Here is a 21,626-nt window from a genome sequence, read left to right as displayed (position 1 = left end):
ATGAAAATGAAGATGGCATGCTTCTCCCAATTCTGATCCTGAAATCCATGGAAGGAAATATTCTTCTGGAGAAATTAATTGGTACACCTTGAGTCTTTCCCTGGTGTACGTACGTTCCTTCCCAGCTAGCATCGCCGATGCATGTCGAGGATAACGATCAAGTAACCAAAAGCCAGGCCAGTCTTGGGGTAGTGATCAGTGGTTGTCCTGCTGATAAATCTGGTTTAGGAAACTACGAATCGTTGGATTGGATGTGTCAAAACATGAAGATAGAAGTATTACAACAGAAAAATTTTTGTCCGGCGGAGTGTGCGCAGATGGAAAGTGATAATTATGGGATTCTAAGCAATGGCGTACCCATGATTTTTAACAAGGAAAGGCGAACTTAACAAATTTAAAAAATTAATATAACGCAAAATATATAACAAATGTCATATATAATTAACTTCATATGTTTTTATAATAACACTAACTTGATGAAATCTTCGATTTTAAACATATGAGATTTTATAAATACACATGAAATCTTGGTAAGTGTTATTGTAAAAACATATGTATTAATCAGTGGCATACCCAACTAGTCTTTCATTTTATTGTTTTAAATTATAAATTAATCATGTGTATTTTTAGTTTGTATAAGTTAATATTTACCAGTGTTTTTAAAAGCGCGCTATAGCGCACTTTTCATGCCGAGCTCGGTCCTTAGTGGTTTGCTTCAATAGCGCACGCTATTTGTGGGCGAAGCGCGCCTGGAAGCAAATAGCGTGCGCTATTGCGCTTTTCTGGTGATAGCGCACGCTTTTTGGGCCTAAAAATAAAGGCCCATAAATTCATTTATTTGACCTACAACTTGTACATCCAAGCATATTTCCACGCCCAAGCACTAGAACTGATTCAGAAGTCCTCACGCGAAAAAAACTTAGAGTCGATTCAGAATTGAAAACTTTCTGGAGCTGATTTTAAAGGTAAAGATGAACCCTAGATCCGATTATTTTTAGATTATGTCGTTTTAGTTGTTAGACTTTTTAAATTATTAGGATTTCATAACTTATTTACCTATTCATTTATATAAGCATATTTCTATTTTTTAATTAAATAATTGACGTGCACGAATAGCTTACGCTATGCGCTGCGCTATTTACGCTACGCTATCACAAGATAAAAACGCTACAGACCAACGCTACGCCTTTTAAAATATTGATATTTGCATATGGGTCCGTGGATATTTTCATTCTCTTAGACTAATAATTACTTTGATTCTAACCTGATTTCAGTGTGTTTATTTTTTAATGGTTTAATTTAATGCCAAATCAAGAGATATATAAAGGAAAACAATATTAACAGATGATGAATATATAAAAGATGATATTGTCAAAAGTTTTGGTCAAATGTTTTCGAAATGAGTTTAAAAATATTGAAGATCTTGTTAGTTTGAAGCTTTTGAAATTACGATGAACACGCATCTTACCATTATAATTGTTATGTATTATTTTGTTTTCTTAACAAAAATGCTAGTCTGAATAACTTAAAATATTGACTCCACCATTGCATCAATAAATATTTATCAATTTTTATAAAAATATAAAAATATATTATATTATAATATTATTAAAATCAAACAATAAACACTTTCGATATAACATAAAATATATTATACCGAAGATTATAAGGCAGATTACCAGCTTCGTTTAAATAGAAATGTTGTGTGTATTAATTATATAAGACAGCGAGACACTCATGAGCAGTTACTTATATATTTATATATGTCAATATCAGTCAAGCAACAGGTGGAGAGTTTCTACACACTTTAATTTACACGTATCCATTTTTATATTATATATTATTATATTATATTCAAACATTACTACAAAAAAATAGTCTATACATATATATATATATATATTCCTCCAACACCGACCGTCGATATACCACCCCTAGTGATTCTGATCAACGGCCAGCGATGGCTCAGCTAACCAATTCCCGACGAGCTACCACCACTCTCCTGAAACCCATTTCCGCCGCCCTGTTCTCCACGCGCCACCTCTCCACCGAAACGATGACCGTGGAGACTTCCCTCCCTTTCATCCCACACAACATCGACCACCCTCCCTCGCAAACCGTGGAAACCACCCCTCAAGAGCTACTCGCATTCTTCCGAGACATGGCCGTGATGCGGCGCATGGAGATCGCGGCCGACACTCTCTACAAGTCGAGGCTCATACGAGGATTCTGCCACCTCTACGACGGCCAGGAAGCGGTCGCCGTCGGGATGGAGGCCGCGACCACCAGAAAAGATGCCATAATCACAGCGTACAGAGATCACTGCCTCTACCTCACCCGTGGGGGGACTCTCTTCGAAGCTTTCTCGGAGCTCATGGGGAGGAAAGATGGATGCTCCAAGGGGAAAGGTGGTTCCATGCATTTCTACAACAAGCCGGAGAGATTTTACGGCGGCCATGGGATCGTCGGTGCGCAGGTTCCTCTGGGCTGTGGATTGGCTTTCGCGCAGAAGTACAGTAAGGAAGATAATGTGACTTTTGTTCTGTACGGAGATGGAGCTTCCAATCAGGGACAGTTGTTCGAAGCTTTGAACATGGCGGCTTTGTGGACTTTGCCTGCCATTTTGGTCTGCGAGAATAACAAGTGTAAGCATTCTGATATTTGAGAATAAAATTTAATGCTTTTAAAATAAAATAAAAAATTTATTAAAAAAAAACCCTCCATTCCACGTGGTTTCTTCTGGAATATTATAAATATATATATAACATATCTTTTTGACTGAGTGATAAATAAATAGGTCCATTCCGTTTCTGATGTGAGATTAATTTTTGGTAAACTTTTATGTAATGTTATGAAATTCAGTTCTTGGGAATTCGATGTTGGATAGTTTTCAGATTATTGGTAAAGATTTCAATATTTCGGCGTAATTGTATTGTCACATTCGATAAATGTATGTCACTGGGATTACCACTTGGAAGAGGTGCTACTTTTTGTATTTGGATTCGTTTACGTTAGTTATATTATTGGATTGTTTGGTTCGCAGATGGAATGGGCACAGCCGGATGGAGGGCATCTAAGAGTTCAACTTATTACAAGAAGGGGGATTATGTTCCAGGTTTGAAGGTGAGTTATGCTTTTCTGCATAGTGTACCAATTGCAAAATGCATTGTTAAATTACGGACCCTTTTGCGATATAGTTTTCGGATATTGGCGTTTGAAAGGGACCTGTTTTTTGACAAACGAGTGTGCTGAGAAGAATGCATCGGCCGATGTGTTGCCTATTCTAAACTTCATGTTTTGCATCCCTGATAATATGAAACTAGATTAGTGTGAAAAATATATGATTTTGGTTAATTAGGGAGGTGGTGTTATATTTTATAAGTTAAGATGAATTTTGAAGTTGAGTAATTGACTGTAGATAGATGCAAGGACTTTGAGGCAGAAAGCAGAGAATGAGTTATCGAAAAAGTTGTCATGTTAGGGGATATGTAAAATTTGTCTTTATTTTTCTAATGTTGCTTACTTCTAAAGTAGTTTTCAATTCTAATTATGTTTTTTTTTTGTTTATTACATGTTCTGTTTCATAATAGGTGGATGGAATGGACGCTCTCGCAGTGAAACAAGCATGCAAGTTTGCAAAGGATCATGCCTTAAAGAATGGACCAATTGTAAGTTCTGTCATGTTCTAAATCTACTTGCTCACTTTTTTGTTTTTGAGAAATTTTGCTATCTGTTTTTTAAGTCGTTCACTGTATTTGTGTGTGTGAATTGCTGCGAGACCGAACTCGAGTTTGTTATCAAAAAAGAACATGGAACCGGAATAGATAGCATGATTTTTAAGTTCTCCCTTACGAATTAAAACTATGCTTTCCATCTTCGCTCCTTGCGGCAGAATGTACAGAGGTGATGGATTGTCCTCTTTGTTTGACGAATGTATGGCTTCTGTGTTCGCATCAAGAAATTTGACGTTCTTCGCTTTGCCAATGATTCTTTTCAGATCCTTGAAATGGATACATATAGGTATCATGGACACTCAATGTCTGATCCAGGGAGCACATACCGTACACGGGATGAGATTAGTGGTATTCGACAGGTAGATATATCGGGAATATCTTTTCCTTATGATTACCCAATTTTGTTATTTTAATGTGTGATCACTTCTCCTTTGGCAGGAACGTGACCCTATCGAAAGAATCAGAAAGGTTATATTGTCTCATAATCTAGCCACTGAGAAGGAACTAAAGGTGTGACAAGTTCATCTTTCTTTACGGAGAATCAATCTTTTTCATGCCAAAAAAATGGCTTGGAGTAAGATTTTTCCGCTTAAACTGAAGATGTTATTTAATCGATTCTTCATCATTTTCGATCTTAAATTAGGACACTGAGAAAGAAGCGAGAAAAGAGGTGGATGAAGCAGTAGCAAAGGCTAAGGTAGGATTAATTAAGAAATGTTTTACATAACGAATGCTCTATGTGTCTGCCATTAAATTCCTCAGTATCATGTTTTGATCATTAGTTGGAACCGAAAAATTCTACTGTGTTTTGCATCATGGCGGTTTTGCTGTTCATCTGGTTTTGCAGGATAGTCCATGGCCCGATCCGTCCGAACTCTTCACCAATGTGTATGTAAAAGACTTGGGGTTGGAGGTACCATTTTCTCAGTCCAATTTGTGTCGCCTTGCTGTTTAAGCATCCGAATTCAAATTACCAGTTGATGTGCATACTTTTACAGGTATTCGGAGTGGATAGGAAAAAAATTAGAACTGTGCTTCCATGAAGCAAAACAACACATTAGAGGGAGCTCGAGATATATCGAAGAGAACTCACACTTGGACGTTCACATGTAAGTCAAATTGTTGGTGTTTTTGAGTTTGAAATAGATAAACTCGAAAGTTACTTGTGTGTGAAATTTGTTGTCATAAATTATATTGTAAAATTAAAATATGGCCCGGGCTCGACGAGGGGTTAGTGTTGGTTTGTTCATTGTGTCGAACTTGGCTCAAGTAGCTAGGAGTCGTGTGGCCTCCGTTGAGTCAAATGATGAATCGTTGGTATAAATTCTTATAAATCGATACTTCTCTGCTCATGCAAATAAAGCAAATTTCACTTATAAATGTTGCACTAGGTAGTGTCTCATGAGGTGTTATGTTTCTAAGTTGTGGGTGTATTTGTAAGACTGATTCCAAAGTAGAAGTGCAAGATATGATCTGATTGATTTTTGGTAATTCATAATTGCATAACCAGCATTTATTTTGAGTCGAAGGTATGTCTTAATACTGTGAGGGTATATTGTGGGGTTGTAATAATTGTTTTTGTTGATGAGCGATTGAAATATGACGTTTGCGTCGATGTACGATTTAAAAGATTTTAGTTGAATCATTATTGTCTGCTTGAACTTTTGATAAAACGATAAACGTTTAGTCTTGTAATTGTTATCTGACCCAAGGTTTTGGGGTAGATTGTTATTCTTTGTAAAGAGTGCAATTGTTAGGAGGGAGAACGTAGGGGGTGAAATAATTGGTTTTTGCTGGGTAGAGTGGTTGAATCATGACACTTGGCCTACTGTACGGTTGAAAATATTTGAGTTGCACCTTCACCGCCAACTATAACTTTTGGTGAAGTGGGGAGCGCTTGATCTTGCCAATGTTGGGGGCACAATAATTTTTCTGTTGGTGAGTGATCGAAGCATGTCGTTTGGACTTTATAAAATTTAAAGTATTTGAATTGCAACATTACCAATAGCTATAATTTTTAGTAAAGCAACGAGCGCTACCTCTTACAATTGGTTATTAGAGGGACAATGACAATGTTGTGAGTTCGATTTTAATTGATGGAAAGTAGTACAATTATTGAGATTGAAATTGTTAGGATGCAATAATTGTTTCTGTTGGTAGAACGATCGAATCATAGCTAATGATGAGTTGTTGTGCGATTTAAAAGATTTAAGTTGTATTATTATGATTTGTGATAATAGTGACTAGTATTCAGTCACTATGAGTGCGTATATTTTATTAGCTAGGGGTATGAAGTGTCAATTCGGGTGGGTTCAGATCGGGTTGTCGAAAAAATTATTTAAAATTTTTTCAACCCGAACCTTCCCGAACCAGCCTGAAAATGGTCAACCTGAACCCGACTAGCCCAACTCGATCAACTTAAATTTTTTTAACAAAATAATTAAATAAAATTCAAAACACAATAATAATATTATTATTTAATTGAATTACATGATAACAAATTCTAAGTTTATATATAATTTAAATTTGATAGTTTAGTCGTAGAAAATTTAAAGTATACATGATGCAGAAAATAAAAAAATTATTAAAAATCAAAATCGTACAAAATAAATATTAAATAATGAAAATCTATTATATTAGTATATAGTAAAAAAAAATTCAAATATATATTATATGAAAATGTAGCAATATTTATATAAGAAATTAAATTTTTTGGGTCAACTCGGGTTGACTCGAACCCAACCCATGTCCAAATTAATTATTTTCAGGTTAGTTTTCGGGTCAATATGATTCAACTCGAACCCAAAAATCTCTAATCTTATTCTGATATATTTCGGGTCGACTTATGTAAGTAAGGTTGGCGGATTGGATTGGTTTTTGACATTTCTATTATTAGCCCGTAAAATCAATTATTCTTTTACAATTTGGATTATGTACTTTATATATGGTGGAAAACTTGTACCAACCGCAACACAAATATTTACAAAATGTTCATTTACAAGGTTTTAAAATTTGGTTTTTTTTTTTAAGATAAAAATTGCTTCAAGGACAAATACGTGTGTGGTTAATTATTTTTTAAGAATGATAGTATATATTTATTCGAGTAATTCGCATGTTACTTTGAGCAGGATGAATAAAAATTCGAACTCGCTTTGGGTGAAGAGTTGAGCTATTCGAAATCATCTAAAGTTACTTTGAGTGGTATCAATTAAAACTCAAACTTGATTGGAGTGAAACGTTAAGTCACTCGGGGTAACTGGAAATGATCGATTACACAATGTATTCATGACTTATTTGACTTGCACCGCCGGTGTAAGGGCGTCGAGTAAAACATTTCACATCACGAAACCAAAAAATAAAAAATAAAAAAAAAAAATAAACCCTTCTTTTGAATTGGCTTTAAAAAAAAATTAACTCGGAAGGGTCATTCAAAATTTTCTAAATTTTGAACAAAAAAAAAATCCGAACATCGACTCATTTTTTTTAAATGTGTACTTACTAAAAAAAAAAAGTAAAAATAAGTACAAGAGGACAGAAACAGGAAATATTTGAAAGAAACAAACAAAAATACAAAATGAGAGGGTTTTAATTTTTAAAACAGTGCCCCATTGGGTATGGCACATTTAAAAAATAATTAAAAAAAACAAAACTCGCGTCCCAAAAAACGACATCGTTCTGACTGTATTCCTCCAAATTTTGAAACTTGATGCATCAATGACAGATCGTCAGAAATCGTGGGATGCCAAATATATTATCATTTTCCAGAGGAATCCTATGCGTTGCTTTTGCTTATCTTTAAAATCACCTGCTTCTCCACCGTCGGATTCCTTTTCCAAATCTAATTTGTATTATTATTATTATTATTATTATTATTATTATTATTATTATTATTATTATTATTATTATTATTATTATTATTATTTCAACTTAATAATATTCATATATATATCTACCACTATCCCCTAAACAACTAAATAAATAATTTCATATTTTCTCCAACTAATAAATAATCAATCTTAAAGCCTCTTAATCAATCAGTGCATATGTTTTATGCATGTGCATGAATCTGTATATGCATATGCATATACTGCTTAGGTATCACTTGAAGTTAATGATGAGATAAATAATGTAAAAATAAGTAATATATTGTAATAAAAAATAAATTAAAAATGATAGTTAATATAGTATTTGATTTGATATTTTGATTGATATATTATAGTATGTTTGATTTGATTTATTAAATTTTATATAAAAATAATAAATTACTTTTTTGACCTTTTAACAATTAATAAAATATGAATATTATTATTTATAAAGGTAATGTAGTAATTTAAATTTAATAATTTAATTTATGTAGGATAAATAATTAATTATTTGATTGATTTAAGATATATAATTAATGTATGGATAAATAATATGATAAAAAGAACGTGAGATGAGATAAGATAAGTTATACATAAATTAATAATATGTCAAATCAAATGGTATCTTATTGTATGAGCTTTCATTTTTTTGGGTTATCTAAATATATAGTCTTTTTTTATATAATAGTAACATTTTTATTGTTTTTTTCATTAATATATATATAAATATATATATATATATATATATATATATATATATTTATATTTATTAACTAATTCTTAGAAAAATTCAATCATTTTTTGAATGAATCAAATAGAGATAAATTATAATTTTTTTTTGTAAATCTTGTTTTTCTAATGAATTTTTAAATGAGTGAAAAGACATCAATCTATATATTTGGGACGCCTGTATTTTGTAAGTAAAAAATAAATTATTAAAAAATTAAATATGCAATGAATATGTTATTTGAATCTCTAATCAAGAAACTGACTTGGGAGCTAAATTTAATGATATTTAGGAATTGTTTGTAACCTTTAAAAATGTGAAAAAAAAATAATTCATAATCACTTATATTTAGAGGTTACAAACACTACTTTAATTAATTAGTTATTGTCTTTCGATCATATTTTCGATGTCTCGTTCGTTAAGTTATAAGATTTAAAGATGTTTTTTCCAATTACGATCAGTGGCTTAACCAAGATTTGATTAGATTCAAGGGAAGATAATTTTATAATTTATGAAGAAAATAAAAAAAATATTCCTACACTTTTCAAAAAGTTAATTTTCATTATTAAATGTAATTATTTTACAGAAATTTTCTGTCAGAAAGTACTTAGTTTTACCCGCACACTAGGCAAAGTAAATGGTGACAGATATGCTGGCGGATAAGTGTGTTTTTTTTAATTTTTAAAAAAAAATTTGAGAGGCTGTATGTATAAATGTTGATTTGGGTTTAGAATAAATATTTGCTGGTAAAACGAGAATAATAATTTTTTAAAAAAAAATTCCATACAAAGTATAAGATAATTATTTTAAAAAAATTATATTTTAAATCAAAAGGGGACATTTCTTATGCACTCCATATTACAATTTCATGTGAATTGGGATCTTGACATGTGGAGGCATTAATGGGAGCCGCAAGTTGATGTTAATTCTATTTCAATCAAGCTTATTATTAAAAAAATCTTTAAAAAAATTATACATTTTCTTGAACCTTCAAGTGGTAATACACCACTTTATTTCATAAGAATAATGATGATGATATATAAAATAGTATTTTTTTTGAAAATTTAGGCTGTACGCCAGACATTGATTGGCACCCCCAATATAGCTTCCCACCAAATAAATATTACTACATTTATTTCCACCGGCGATACCTCAAATTTTGTATTAATTTGTTTTTTCAGCCATTATATAACTCACGGAAGCTATACTTCCTCAAGTAATTGAGTAAATTTTTAAGCTAGCCTAACATGTTGCAAACTATATTAATCGAGTAAATCGCTGGTTCATTGATATTATAATTGAAGTCATTTCATTGAGTACTAATGAATCAAATGTTTACCAACTTCAACAATTTGAACATCTCTAATGGTATAATGAGGTTGATTCTATGCTACACCGGGTTAAATACTCCATAATTTTTTTTAGATGTTCGCGCGAACATCTCCCTAAATGATAAAAAATATCATGATAAATGACAAATTAAAAAGTACAGGCGGGGTCCACATGATTTTTTTTTTCAGCAAGATGTTCGCGCGAACATCTTAATAAAAAACATAAAAAGAGTGTATCTCACCCGGTGTAACATAGAATCACCCGTATAATGAACGACCGTAGCATATATTATTTATATAGAAAAAAAATATTTTCAAAATATTTTACGGATATAAAAATATGATATATGTATGTATTCCAATCACCTTAATTACATATGAGATTTTTTTTTCTTTTTTTTTTAGAAAAAGGCCAAGAATCCTATTCAAGCTTCTCATTTCGTGATTTTTTTTTATTCGTTAGTTATGTCGATATCATGTTTTGCATTTTGGACATAAATAACATGGAGTGCGAACAGTGGGAGCAGGTAGACCTCTTAAAAACTATATAGTATTTTAAAATAATAAAAATAAAACGTAAGAAATAACTTTTAGCTTTATCCTCGTTAAGATATAGTATATGGCTGCGCTGTTGAGTGTGATCAATTAACAATACAAGCACAAGAATTTGATCCAGGGTGATGAAGAAAGGGACTGGGATGATTCAATTATTGTGGGACGAGTTTCGTGGTATTAAATCTTTAATAATAAGATTGATGTGAGATGGTATCGTCTCTACAATGAAAATGTAATAATTTTAACATAAAAATAAATTTTTTAATAGTCCATGTTATATTATAAAAAATATTTCTCACAAAATTTGACATGTTACACTATCTCATATGAATTATTACGAAACTTACTAAATATTATAAGAAGTGGGGACACAAATTTTATTTATTTATTTATTTTATAATTTTTCAAGCTAACATACATCGACTAGATTACAGAATTCGCTGAGTTCCAACCAAGTTAGCACCAACCAAATACATGTTTTTACGTCCCTTAATTTTTTCATACATATATATAGACACATATGTTACACTCTAACAATGTCCAGAATCCAGATGGCTAAAAATTTTTTGTGCAGAAAATAAAACACAATAAATTAAACTTTAATTTGCATTAGGTGTCATGTGCTCGAACTAATACGACATCATAATCGGCTGTTATAATAACTAATGTGTCTTCATCACACTTATACGAAATAATTAATCAAAGTTATTATAAACTTCTATTATAGATTAAATTATAAACTCATTTAAAAATTTACTTGTAAACTAGGGTACTATTACATTAGGTGAACGGACTAAATTATTTAAAAAAAAAAAAAACTTATGCTACTACCAAAGTGTTTTTTTTTTTTTTTGCAAGCAACATGTAGGGATGTAAACGAGCCGAGTCGAGCTTTTGAATGTTCAAGCTTGGTTCATTTATAAACGAGCCGAGTTCGAGCTTATTTAACGAATATATTCATGGCTCACGAGCTTATTCGAGCTTTTATAGAGTCTAAAAGAGCTCTATATATTTAAACTATAAATTTAAATATTCATTAAATTAATTAAAAACTAAATTATATATTTGAAAAAAATATAATATTATTATTAAAATTTGTAATTTTATTCTATTAAATTAATTTTTATAGATTTTTCAATATTTTTCTTAAGTAAAGTGTAAATTTATAAATTAAATATCAATACTATTATTTTTTCGTCTAAGAGATGACTTACGAGCTTGTTAACGAGCATGTTCACGAGCTAACGAGCCGAATATTGTAAAGCTCGAGCTTGGTTTGTTTGCCTTAACGAGCCTCATTAAACGAGCCCAAACGAGTTTTTAACGAGCCGAGACCCGAACAATTCGCGAATTGTTTGTCTCATTTACATCCTAACAATATGCAACCGAAAGTATATCCTTTTATTGTAAGAGATTATCCCCTGCCCCAATCCTAACTCCTAAGAAGGTTATGTGAAATATATTATTATTAATAGCATATTTGCAGACCCGTTGTGTGCGCGAAAAAATTTAATTTTTAATTAATTAAAATTAAATTAAATTTTGGAAAAAAAATCTAATAAATTTATGGCAACAAAAAATTAAATGTTTCTTGGGTTAAATATTAGTCATAAGTCTATGAGTAGTATTTGAAAGATCATGAATTATATATTTATATTAGTTATTTCCTAACATTTTTTTTCAAATAATTTAAAATTCAAATTAAAATCATATCAAAAGACCAAGTTGGTTTTTCTAAGGTCTTCTAACTTAATAAATAGGAATAGATTATTAAAATATAACAAATAATTTTAAAAAATTGATATACTTTTCTTGCATCGGCAGTTTTGACCCCATCCCACTGTTTTCTCCCCTCACACGTAACCCCCACCCCACCTACATCCACGTATATTTAACTTTCTTAATAAATACGAATGTAATTTGTAATTTATTTTTAACTAATTTAAATGGATGTAATAGTTAAATATTTGTTCATGATACATTGTGATTAGATTGTTATATTATATTGTTTCGAAAATTTGTTGAGTTGTATATATTGTTACTATCTATCCAAGTAGTAACATCAATATTGTCAATCACAATGCCGTTGGCCTACGTTAGGACAAAATATATATGTATATATATATATATATATATTTATTTTTTTTGAGAAAATCACATTTGAATTTATTTTTTTTAAATGAATATGTTATAAGTTAATACTCTATTTATTGTGTATTTAGCACATTTATTGTGGTTATTTACAGTTTTTTATTCATGGGAAAGGGTAGATACCAACAAATGTTCAGATTTAACATTTGGCAGGCTGTCAAAACCTTTGTGGTGACTGGTGATCATAAAGTTTATGCACAAACATTCTTTGAAATATATCGTCCAAACCGCTTAATTTTATAAGACGGATATTTTATTGATTTGATTTTTAAGAAATTAAAAGTATTAATATACAGGTTAAAAATATTATTTTCACTCTTTATATAAATTACATCGACGCATTTCACAAAATACGTATCCAAATTTATTGTTTCACTTGAAATTCATAAATATACTTAATTATCGAAAATATTGTAAAAATCATATATATTTTTAATGCCATATATTGGTGACATTCCACAAACAAAAGATCAGTAACAAATTAAAAATTTCAAACCACTACGGAAATTCACGTATTCTAAATCAGGTTTTTATCTTTTTAAAAACTATTAAGTTCTTGTGAGACGATTTCATGGATTTGTATTCATAAGTAAGTTGAGTATGTTCATATTTTTGTCAAAAAAAAAGTTATACATTTTTACATAAAAAGTAATATTTTTCACTGATAACTCAAATAAAAGATCCCTATTATTGAAGTTTTTATGTTTAAATAATATTTATTGAATCAATTTGAAACCTGCCACATTGTTTTTTAAAATACCACATATGAAATATCCTAAAAAAAAAATTAAAAAATACTACACATAAAATAATTAAAAAAAACTATATATATATATATATATATATATATATATATATATATATATATATATAAGACACGAAACAATCAATTTAACACAAAAAAATACTATGAGAGTATTGCAACTTTTAAAAACAAGTGTTTATAGATTATTTTTTAAAAAAAATTATTTAAAAAAAACTATATTCACTTGAAAACTCATCAACTCTATATTTTAAATAAAATAAAAAAAAAGGATTTATTTAACTAAATAACCCTTGTTTGACCATGATTTGAAAATATAAAAAAAAAGGATTTATTTAACTAAATAACCCTTGTTTGACCATGATTTGAAAATATAACCTTCTCAATTTTTTCCTTTGTTTTGTTTTTGCATTTTCTTTGTATTTGAAGGTCATTTTGCAAATTTTTTTTGAAGAAAGGTCATAAATCAAAAAATTTCGTTGACCAAGGTCATTTTTCAAACTCTCTCTTTTAAATATATCAAAATATAAGTTTCTAAGTCCAATTTGATGGAGCTGTCAAAAAAAAAAAAAAAAAGTCTAATTTGATGGTTTTAATTGATCAATGAATATATTGGGATTTAGTTTTTTTTTTTTTAAAGTTCGAGTTGACGAAATTAGTGAGCAGTCTGACGATACTCAGAAGTTTAATTCTCCTATCAATTTTTCAGACAAATCTTCTTGTGTAACTTATTTATCTAACCGTGATTTACAAACAATTACAATAGTTCGATGATTTATTCTATATGTATCAAAATATAGGAGTGTGAAAAATGAACTCAACCCGACACGAGTTGACCCAAAAATATCGGATTAGGATTGAGAGTTTTGAGTTCGGGTCGAATCGGGTTTACCCAAAAGCTAATCCAAAAAATTTAATCGGATTCGGGTTGACCCGAAACTTATTATTATTATTATTATTATTATTATTATTATTATTATTATTATTATTATTATTATTATTATTATTATTATTATTATTATATAAAATTAAGAAAGATTTGCTACATTTTTATATGTTGTATGTTTGGAAAAAAATTATTGTATATTGATATAATAGATTTCGTCATTTACTATTTATTTATATAATTTTGATTTTTAAAAATAATTTTTTTGTAATAATTATATTTAAAATTTCTACAATTAAACTTTTAAATTTAAATTATATATAATCTTGAATTTTGTTATTATATGTTTAAATTAAATATTACTCTCGTTATGGTGTGTTTTAAAATTTTATTTAATTATTTTGTAAAAAAAAAAAAAAATCGAGTTGGATCGGATTGATCGGGTTCGAAATTGAGATCTCAAAATATAAGTAATTATATTTAGAGTAACACTCCTGTGCAACGGTCTCATTCGTGAGACGGGTCAACCCTATCCATATTTATAATAATAAGTAATACTTTTGACATAAAATGTAATACTTTTTAATGGATAACTCATATAAGAGACCCGTCACACGAATATGACCCGTGCAACGGTTGCATACAAGTGTTTGCCTTATATTTATACCTCATTTATATTTGGAAAACTCTCCAAAATAAAACGCAGATTATTTACTTATGAGTTATTACGGTCTTGTAATAAAATCTAACTTTACCGTTTAAGCACTTTGTTAACGGACAATGTAAAATCTTCCGTTACCTTGTGCAACAAATCAAGCCGCGTTTTGATTTTACGCTGTAATTACCATTTCAGCGAAGAAAATACCGCGTTTCCTCTCAGAGTCTCCATATATATATATATACGCGTATATTTCTCTTTCTCCAGCAGAAACCCACCAAATCTTTCTCTACCCATTCTTAAATATGCTTTTCCATTAGAGCTAAAACTCCTCCATTCCCTCTTTTCCTTCGTGAAAAAACCATCGAGAAAATGGTTCTTTCACGCCTGTGTCCGCTTTCGATCCAGGTGGCGTCTCTGCTTCTGGCTCTCCTCCTTTGCTCACCGTCGATGTGCCTCGGGATCCGTTCCTTCCCCACCGTTGCTGTCACGGAGCCGGAGTTCAACACCCTCTTCGGGTATTCCGAGGCACCGGACTACCGTAACGGAGTCCAATGTCCCAAGCCGGCGCATTTCTCCGATCGGGAACCAGGGAAGCCATTCTCCGCCTGTGACCCTTCTCTGGTGCACGTCGCGATGACCCTCGACGCGGAGTACCTCCGGGGCTCCGTTGCGGCGGTGCACTCGGTCCTCCGCCACGCGTCTTGCCCTGAACACGTGTTCTTCCATTTCATCGCCGCCGAGTTTGACTCCGTCAACCCTCGGGTTTTGACGCGTCTCGTTCGATCTGTATTCCCTTCTCTGAACTTCAAAATCTACATTTTCCGAGAGGATTCGGTAATCAACCTGATTTCTTCGTCCATCCGCTCTGCGCTGGAGAATCCGTTGAACTACGCCCGGAATTATTTAGGCGACATCTTGGACCCGTGTGTGAACCGGGTCATTTACCTCGATTCGGATCTTGTCTTGGTCGACGATGTTATGAAGCTGTGGGAAGTGAAACTATCCGACGAGAGAGTAATCGGAGCTCCGGAATATTGCCACGCGAATTTCACCAAGTATTTCACGGATAATTTATGGTCCGACCCGGTTCTGAGCCGGGCATTCCCGTCCCGGAAACCGTGCTACTTCAACACCGGGGTGATGGTAATGGATTTGCACAAGTGGAGGGAGGGGAATTACAGGAAGAAAATCGAGAACTGGATGGAATTGCAGAGAAGGAACCGGATATACGAGCTGGGTTCATTGCCTCCGTATTTGCTCGTCTTCGGTGGAAATGTGGAGCCAATCGACCACAGATGGAACCAACATGGGCTCGGTGGTGACAACGTGGCAGGGTCCTGTAGGTCGCTGCACCCCGGTCCAGTGAGCCTGCTGCACTGGAGCGGGAAGGGCAAGCCTTGGGTCAGGCTCGATGAGAACGACCCCTGTCCGTTGGATCATCTTTGGAAACCGTACGATTTGTACAAGGGGAAATCTACGGTACAACATCAACACCATGATGTACAACCATTTACTTTGTCTAGTAACTTGGTTGGTTATTCTAGTTATTTGTTTTAATCGATTCTTTGATTGGGACATGAGCTGTGTGTACAGATGGAGTTGGGAGAGTTGATTATTTATTTTATTTTTTATATATAAAAAAGGTTCCTTTAATTGAAGGAACCGATTTTGGGTTTTATTTTATATTGGTTTTGTACTTACCGAGGCATTTGTAAGAACATATATTTGTTGTTGTAATAATAATTATTCTTGTACCAATCGATTCCATTTGTTTATATAAGTAATGCTATATGTATAATTAAATTTGTACAATAATTTTTATATCACAAAAAATTCAATACAAAATTTTAATTTATTAAATCTCATAATACATTGAATGTAAAATCTCACGATATTATATCAAAATTTCACGAGATAATAGCAAAATATTACGATATAATTGTTGTAAATATCATTGTCCGATATATTGGTTGTACCTTTAGCATTATTCTTGTTTATATTCCTTGTAACAAGGCAATGCGAGTTGTTGACGTGGTCAAATTTTATTTTATTATGAAAATATACAATTACATAGAAATTTTCAACAGTTGACAATGAGTTAAGGAACCATGTGAAAAGATTATGTGCTTATAACAGCTGTAAACTTAACAACGATGTTCCAATGTACAGATGGAAATCTCATAAACGTGTGCTGTTTTTGTTTCGTTGTAATTTGGCTGCTGACTTCAAAGATTAAATGTGGAACATTCATAGCCACCATACGAGAAGCCAAAAATTGCCCTTCATGATTCACATTTGTTGACAAATATAATATGCCCTGCTATTTTGATGTTTGAGTTGTACTAAATTTATATCCAACTTATACAATTAATGTAGTTTGGTTCTCCAAAAAATAAAAATAAAAATTTATATCAACTAGCTACATGTATTCGAAGTCATAAAATTCACATACTATATATAAAGTCGACGTTTTATAATATATTAGACCGCTGGATCTCACATAAAAACAACGAATGTATTGGACCATTGAATCTCACATAAAAACAATACATGTCTCTCGTCGGATTCCAACTTTCCCTATTTTCGATATCAGTTAATCTACCATTGTGCTAACCTTATGCTTTGATCCAACCGGTTTGATATATTTGGAGTCATGAGGTTCACATATTTAGACATAGACTCAACGTCTCCAAATATATTATATCGATGGATCTAACATAAAGACAATACATGTCTCCCGTTGGGCTCCAACTTTCTCTATTTTGATATGAGCTCAGCTAGGCATCTACCGTTGCTCTAACCTTAGGCAAGATGTAACTGTTTCGATATATTTGGAGTCTTGAGTTTCATATATTCAAATATAGACTCAACGTCCCCAAAGACATTCGATTGTTGGATCTAGCATAAAGACAATATGTGCTTAGTGTTAGATTCAAACTTTCCCTATTTTGATACCGTCCATTATTCCACAGTTGAATTGGTGGGCTCTTATAAAAAATATAGGCCCAATCTATATTTTGTGAAGCTTGGATTTCTTCTTGCCGTGCTTGTGGTAATATTTATGCTATATGTTTGATGATTACATGTTCATCGTGACAATAGTTTTTTTTTTTTTTTGTAATTAATAGTTGCGAGTCCTGAAAAAAAAGAAAAGAAAAAAGGAAGCATCCCCTGCTCATTTGAATCTTGCGAAAGAAAAAAGTGTGATAATAAGAACATTAATGTGAAAGAATCAAAAACTTGAAAAATGAAATAACGAAAACATTCACAGTGTGCCGCCAAGAGCTTTCTTATGTTTTTTTACCTATGTACAAAACTCGAAAGCCTTTGCCACTTTCATTGCTTTACCTCAGAATCATCGTCCGAATCACTCGAACTGCTCTTAGAGTACTGTGCCATAAAATTAGCCGGTAGTTTTGGGAACCTGAAAACCCGAGGAGATTCAGGGGACGATGGTCTAACGACCGGAGTTGACGACGATGATGACGATGGTGGTGGTGGTGGTGCTGATGATGCAGACTTCTTCTTCTGCGCATTTCTTGCAATGTCTATACAAACTTGATCGACCATTCCAAGAAAATCTTTAACGATGACGAAAAGTTGAAACGTGTTCGCCCCTCGATCCTTGGACGAGAAGCCCGGTTGGTAATAATCTGTAGTCTTCTTCACAAGCTCTATGACGCTCGCCTGCTCTTCTTTAACTATCTGTATCTCTATTTCTGCTGTATCAAGAAAACCCGTCATTTCACGGGCAAATCCACCATCATTACCGCATTTCACTACTATTTTCCGCGTCTCCACCACTTGTTTTTCCAGTTCCGAGCTTGTTTTTAGCAGCAGATCATAGTCTAAAGTGGCTGCCCTCTTAACGTTGGAGAATTCCGCGCTTAGGCCGCCAACAACGGGTAAACCGAGCATCATGTATTCCCTTTCTCTATCATCTTTTGATATGAACTTATCACTGTTTTGATTCTCAGCTGCTGCGTTTGTGGTCGGGCTATTTGTCCTGCTTAAACCGTGGTTTTTATTAAGCACGAAGCGTTTGCCCTCTGCGCGAACTACTTCCTGTACCACGAATTGGAGAAGGGTTGTTTTTCCATCAGAGCTCTTCACATCAGATAATTTTGTTAAAGCGGTGAGGTTAAAAGCCTGTGCATTTCCTCTAGATGTTCCCGCGTTTAACCGATTCCCGGCTTTGAGAACTGCTTCCAAAAGTTTCAAGAAAAGCCCTCGAGTTTTCATCTCCTTGCAAGCCGATTCCAGGGATTGTATCGACTCTTTGATATTCGCAAACTCAGAATCGTAGTTGCACTTGAAAAGCAATGCCTTGAAACGAGTGAACGCGGATGGAACAGCTTTAAGTAGATGGTAGATGAAGGATTCGGCATCAGCAAGTCTCGTGGGATCGCCATGAAATGCGAGGATTTGGGATAGTTCTTCATCGGTTGGAGCTATTTTTACAAGTTTTTCTATTGTGTCGTCGACTAAACCTCGTCCCTCGAGTAGGCCGTTGATCAGATCTTGTCGTGTGATGCCAAGGGATCTTAGTACTATGGCTATGTTCTGTGACTTTCTGGCTTCTAGGATGAAGATCTGTTGGGGAGGACCGGATTTGTCCCCGTTTGCTGTAATCGAGCCACCTTCTCCTCTTGGAGATTTTCGGTTTGTTGCCACGAATCCGAAGAGGGCTTCCATGAGATCACCATCAAACCTGAGTTACATATTTTAAGAATAAATGAGACATCAAGTAAGATATAGTTGACACATACTATAGAAATATTTTATGAAGAATAATAGTATTGGAGGTTTGCAGCTTACTTGAAAGAACCCTTGTCCATTTTATCCCACACCATGGAATGCTTCACATCTGGGTTAACTTTATCCCAATGCAATGGTTTCAGTTTCACCTGTCCACTCCCGTTGCTCGACGAGCCTTCGGCCGCTAAGGACGGGTGCTTGCCAGGCATTTCTTTCGATGCTGGTGGTGGTGGTGGTGGAGCAGGGCCATTATTTGACGACTTTTGTGATGGTGGAGGAGGTGGTGCAGGCATTTTTCCTTTCGGGACCGCCCCGGAAGCTAATATCGATTGTGATTGCCGTGATGGTGCTCCTGGCGGTGGAGGCAGTGGTGGTACTCCTGGTGGTGGTGTTAGCATTGATGGCTGAGGTGGTGGTGCAGCCATCTTTCCTTTCGGGACGGCCTCCGAAGCTAACAGGGGATGCCGTGGTGGTGGTGGAGGCACCGGGGCAGCCGGTGGTGGTGTCGAACTATTCGTTACACGATCGTTGGAATCTTTGAAAGTCACACTTGATGAAACAGTAGGGACCTTCTTCATTCTCTGGTCTGATTGTTTTTCTCCCCAAAGAGGACTTTCAGAAGCCGAAGACCTACCTTTAAGCAAAGGAGCTTCTTGTAAAGGCTCCACTTTCCTCACTCTTTCATTGGCCAATCTTTTCTCTTCTCCATTATGTTCATCTTTTTTCAAATTCACATATCGCTGATTCTTGAAACTAGTCCTCTTATCTCCTTCTTCCAAGTTCCTCCAATACAAAACATCCAATCCATTCTCATCAACAATCAAGCCTTTAAGATTACCGTTGAATCGACTAAAATCATCCGCTCGAGGCACGTTAGGCGCCATGGCGTTACTCGTCGGATTAGTAGTAGTGGTAATAGGATTGGTATGTCTTTCCCTTTTACGTTTCGAATGCCTCAAAAGCAAAAAGAAGACAAGCCCTGATAAAACCAGAGTGCTCGCTGCTGTCACACCGATGGCCGTTCCCACAGCCGATTTCGTCGAGGATTTCCCTGTCGTAGATGGTAATTGTGGTGGAGGAATCACGGTGGTCGGAGGGACAATAGGCGGGCCGTTGGTGGGGGCCGGAGGCGGCCGGAGAGTAGGTTGAGGTGGAGGAGGAGTGGGATGGGAGAATGGATAGTGAGTTTGTATGTTCTGCGAATTTGATTGAGAAGAGGTTGGAGGAATATGAGAAATGATCAAAAGAATGAATGAACAAAGAATTATACATTTTGCAGTCATGATAAAATGTTGCAAGAATTGAAGTGTGTTTGGAAATTAATGAAATCTTTGTGATGAATTGTGATCATTGCTCAATGTTTTTGGCTCTCTTTTTTTGTTTGGTTTTGTCTTTGGGAGATTAGTTTAAATTTTTGTTTGGTTTGGTTGCTGAATGTTTCAAAGGGGAGAAGTTGGTTTGTTGATTTGGTACACGTTTGAGACTTGATGAATTTTTGTGAAATTACCATCTTGCCCTTGTGTGAAGATTCAGGTTGGCCAAGAGTGGACTTTTGTAAATTATTCATTGTTAATGGTAATTTGAATGGTTAATAACTTGTCATTAGATAGGGATAGAAAAGTTGTTCATGCTTTCCATTATATCATCGATATTTAATTAACTTTCGTTGTGAAAAAAGGAATGAATTTAATATAATCTGTGTGATTCTATATTTTGACAAACTCAAGAATTATGAGACAAGTATTTATCATCATCATATATAATATACAAGCGTGACAAAATTTGTTAAAAAAATATTTTATATAGAAAGAAGCGAGTTAAAGTCTTTTTTTTAAAAAAAAATAATTTATAAATTTTAAAAAAATATAAAAAAAAATTAAAAGAATTTGATTCCTCATGGCTCGTTATTATTATATTATCTTTTTGGATCAAAATATTTGAAGCAATCTTTAACGCGTAAAAAGTCAGAAGGAAGACTCCATCAACACATGTATTTCAGCAATTTTAGGTCAAAAGCCACTGAAAGTGTCATTTGTAGCCTATGGTTATTATATTCATTATTGTTATTATATTAAATGATGACAAAGTCCCATCTGCATAATTTTGGTGTAATTGCTGAGGAATCATATTTTTAAGTGTAGTAGGAAAAGTGATGTTTCTTTTGGTGTTGGTGCAAAGAAGTGGTTCAGCTATCAGA

The 21,626-nt window shown here is 33.3% G+C and overlaps 3 protein-coding genes across 3 annotated transcripts; 2 read left to right on the top strand and 1 right to left on the bottom strand.

The window, feature by feature from the left end:
• Window positions 1-1,849: 1,849 nt before the first annotated feature.
• On the top strand, window positions 1,850-5,303 carry LOC140871774 (pyruvate dehydrogenase E1 component subunit alpha, mitochondrial-like). Its single transcript, XM_073274463.1, has 8 exons — window positions 1,850-2,645; window positions 3,044-3,123; window positions 3,591-3,668; window positions 3,998-4,093; window positions 4,173-4,244; window positions 4,378-4,431; window positions 4,582-4,647; window positions 4,733-5,303. Exons 1-8 carry the CDS (start codon window positions 1,961-1,963, stop codon window positions 4,775-4,777), a joined length of 1,176 nt encoding a protein of 391 aa, XP_073130564.1. The 5' UTR covers window positions 1,850-1,960; the 3' UTR covers window positions 4,778-5,303.
• Window positions 5,304-14,925: 9,622 nt separating this feature from the next.
• Window positions 14,926-16,429, top strand: LOC140871334 (probable galacturonosyltransferase-like 9). Its single transcript, XM_073273800.1, has one exon. It carries the CDS (start codon window positions 15,041-15,043, stop codon window positions 16,226-16,228), a length of 1,188 nt encoding a protein of 395 aa, XP_073129901.1. The 5' UTR covers window positions 14,926-15,040; the 3' UTR covers window positions 16,229-16,429.
• A 1,446-nt stretch (window positions 16,430-17,875) lies between these two features.
• On the bottom strand, window positions 17,876-20,863 carry LOC140871736 (formin-like protein 4). Its single transcript, XM_073274415.1, has 2 exons — window positions 19,490-20,863; window positions 17,876-19,382 (listed from the first exon to the last, which is right to left on the bottom strand). Exons 1-2 carry the CDS (start codon window positions 20,710-20,712, stop codon window positions 18,008-18,010), a joined length of 2,598 nt encoding a protein of 865 aa, XP_073130516.1. The 5' UTR covers window positions 20,713-20,863; the 3' UTR covers window positions 17,876-18,007.
• Between the last annotated feature and the right edge of the window lie 763 nt (window positions 20,864-21,626).

The sequence above is a fragment of the Henckelia pumila genome, unplaced genomic scaffold (assembly GCF_033568475.1).
Source record: "Henckelia pumila isolate YLH828 unplaced genomic scaffold, ASM3356847v2 CTG_461:::fragment_3, whole genome shotgun sequence".
NCBI lineage: Eukaryota > Viridiplantae > Streptophyta > Magnoliopsida > Lamiales > Gesneriaceae > Henckelia > Henckelia pumila.
This window is presented reverse-complemented; position numbering and strand designations above follow the sequence as displayed.